Source organism: Odontomachus brunneus, unplaced genomic scaffold, assembly GCF_010583005.1.
Source record: "Odontomachus brunneus isolate Ranch 3 - 2012 unplaced genomic scaffold, Obru_v1 Obru_scaffold_009, whole genome shotgun sequence".
NCBI lineage: Eukaryota > Metazoa > Arthropoda > Insecta > Hymenoptera > Formicidae > Odontomachus > Odontomachus brunneus.
Window position 1 is genome coordinate 359,150 of NW_022639459.1, and position 1,819 is coordinate 360,968.

At 33.6% G+C, this 1,819-nt stretch overlaps 1 protein-coding gene across 1 annotated transcript in view; it reads right to left on the reverse strand.

Annotated features, from left to right (window-relative positions):
• Positions 1-9: 9 nt before the first annotated feature.
• The window catches only part of LOC116840360, a 25,971-nt gene continuing 24,161 nt past the window's right edge, over positions 10-1,819 (reverse strand). Inside the window, exons 13-16 of the mRNA XM_032806979.1 lie at positions 1,675-1,818; positions 1,255-1,485; positions 879-1,130; positions 10-456 (exon numbers count right to left, since the gene is read on the reverse strand). Of these exons, the coding sequence (XP_032662870.1) occupies positions 293-456; positions 879-1,130; positions 1,255-1,485; positions 1,675-1,818 (791 nt within the window). The 3' untranslated portion in view covers positions 10-292. The remainder of the gene's footprint in view (positions 457-878; positions 1,131-1,254; positions 1,486-1,674; position 1,819) is intronic.

Consider the following 1,819-nt stretch of genomic DNA (forward strand, 5'->3'; position numbering starts at 1 on the left):
ACTCGTCCGTCAACTTCATAGTTTTATTGGAAATATATTTCAAACATATAAAACGTTTTGATAAAATAATTCAATGCTTCAAGATTATTAAAAAAAGAGCTTTTTTAAATTAGCTTGCATGTTTGTATAAATGTACGTTTGCGATTATCTCGAGAACAATTGCATCGATCTTTAAAATTTTCAGCAAATCTAGATATTTAAAAAATGTATTTCCTCTTTGATATTAATAACACTCAACTTTAAGACATACTCGGCATACATTTTATCATTTAAAAATATGTCCGCCATTAGTTTACAGTGGCTCAAAAATAAGATGTATACCGTCCTTGACTGAAAGCAAGAATGATGATTTATCCATACTTAGAGGTATCGGAGTTTGGGGATGCAGTTTAAACTTGAACTTCGACAGTATATTTATAATTCCGACCTTTGTTTGTACATAACCAAATCTTGCACCTAAAAATTAATAAGATCCATATATTAATAGAGTTCAGATTCATAGAAAATATATTCCAAGTCGTAGGTAAAAGAAGCAGACTATATAACACGACAATAATAAACTACCAAATGTCATTATAAATCTCTCCGTACATTTAAAATTAATACCATAATTAAACTAAATGTTAAAAATATCAAAAGATTAATGTCATTCTGAAAAAACTGCTCTCTTAAAGTCAATCAATGAATAGTTACTGATATAAATTATGAATACAGCACTGAGCACTTTTAGTGCTATATTTATAACTGTAATCAGCGTATATTCACTGTTTTCAATGACGTTTGACTGATTCATTTTAAGAGAATGAAGGAATCAATATATACTAATATTTCTTGCTCAAAAAATACAGAACATAATACGCAAATCGATTTACTCTTACCAATACAGATTCGTGGTCCTTCCCCAAAAGCTAAGTAAGCGTAAGGATGTCTCTTCGCCACTTGGTCTACATTGAAACGTTCTGGATCGAATTTGTCCGGATCTGGATATATTGACGGATCTCGATGCACTCCGAGTACTGGTATAGTAATCATGGTCCCTTCCGGTATGAGAACGTTTGTCGTTGGAAGAACTACGTCCTTGGTGCAGACGCGATTCAAGATAGGTAGAGGCGGATATTTCCGTAGAGTCTCTGAAGCAGAAAGAAGCAGAAAGATACATTTTATTGTATGTAATCGGTTATCATTGCGCGAAGTTTGCAGTTTCCTTGCGAATCAAAGATTCTGGACTACTCTTGAGAGCAATGTCGCACCTACCTTGAACTACTTTGTGCAGATATGTCATTTGATTCACAGCATCGTAAGTCAATTCACCGTGCTTTTTCAAGGTCTCGTCGATTTCCTGACGAACCATCTCCTGTATATCCTGGTATATAGCTAATTCATACAGGCAGAACGTCGCTGTAGTTGAGGATGTTTCAAAGCCAGCTATGAAGAAGATAAAGGCTTGCGCGGCCGCTTCCGGTATGGTGAATTTATTAGTATTAGCTGTGTGTTTTAATAAAATATCAAAATCGTACAGTGATTACGATAACTACGTTAAAAATATATTAGGTCATTGTAAGTTGTTCACTCAATTCACATGATTTCTATACAAGTAGAAATCTGCGCACACAAAATTTTACATTAAATCTATAACGTTATTAAAATGAAAATAAATGTAAAATATATAATTACATGATATATCGGCGGTATCTTGTCGATTTCCATCGGATTCAACGTAGCCTTTCTCCATGAGTTGTATAAGTAGATTCATGAAATCGTGCCTGACAACGTTGTGAGCTTTCCTATATTCTACATTGTCTTGAAATAATTTCGTGAA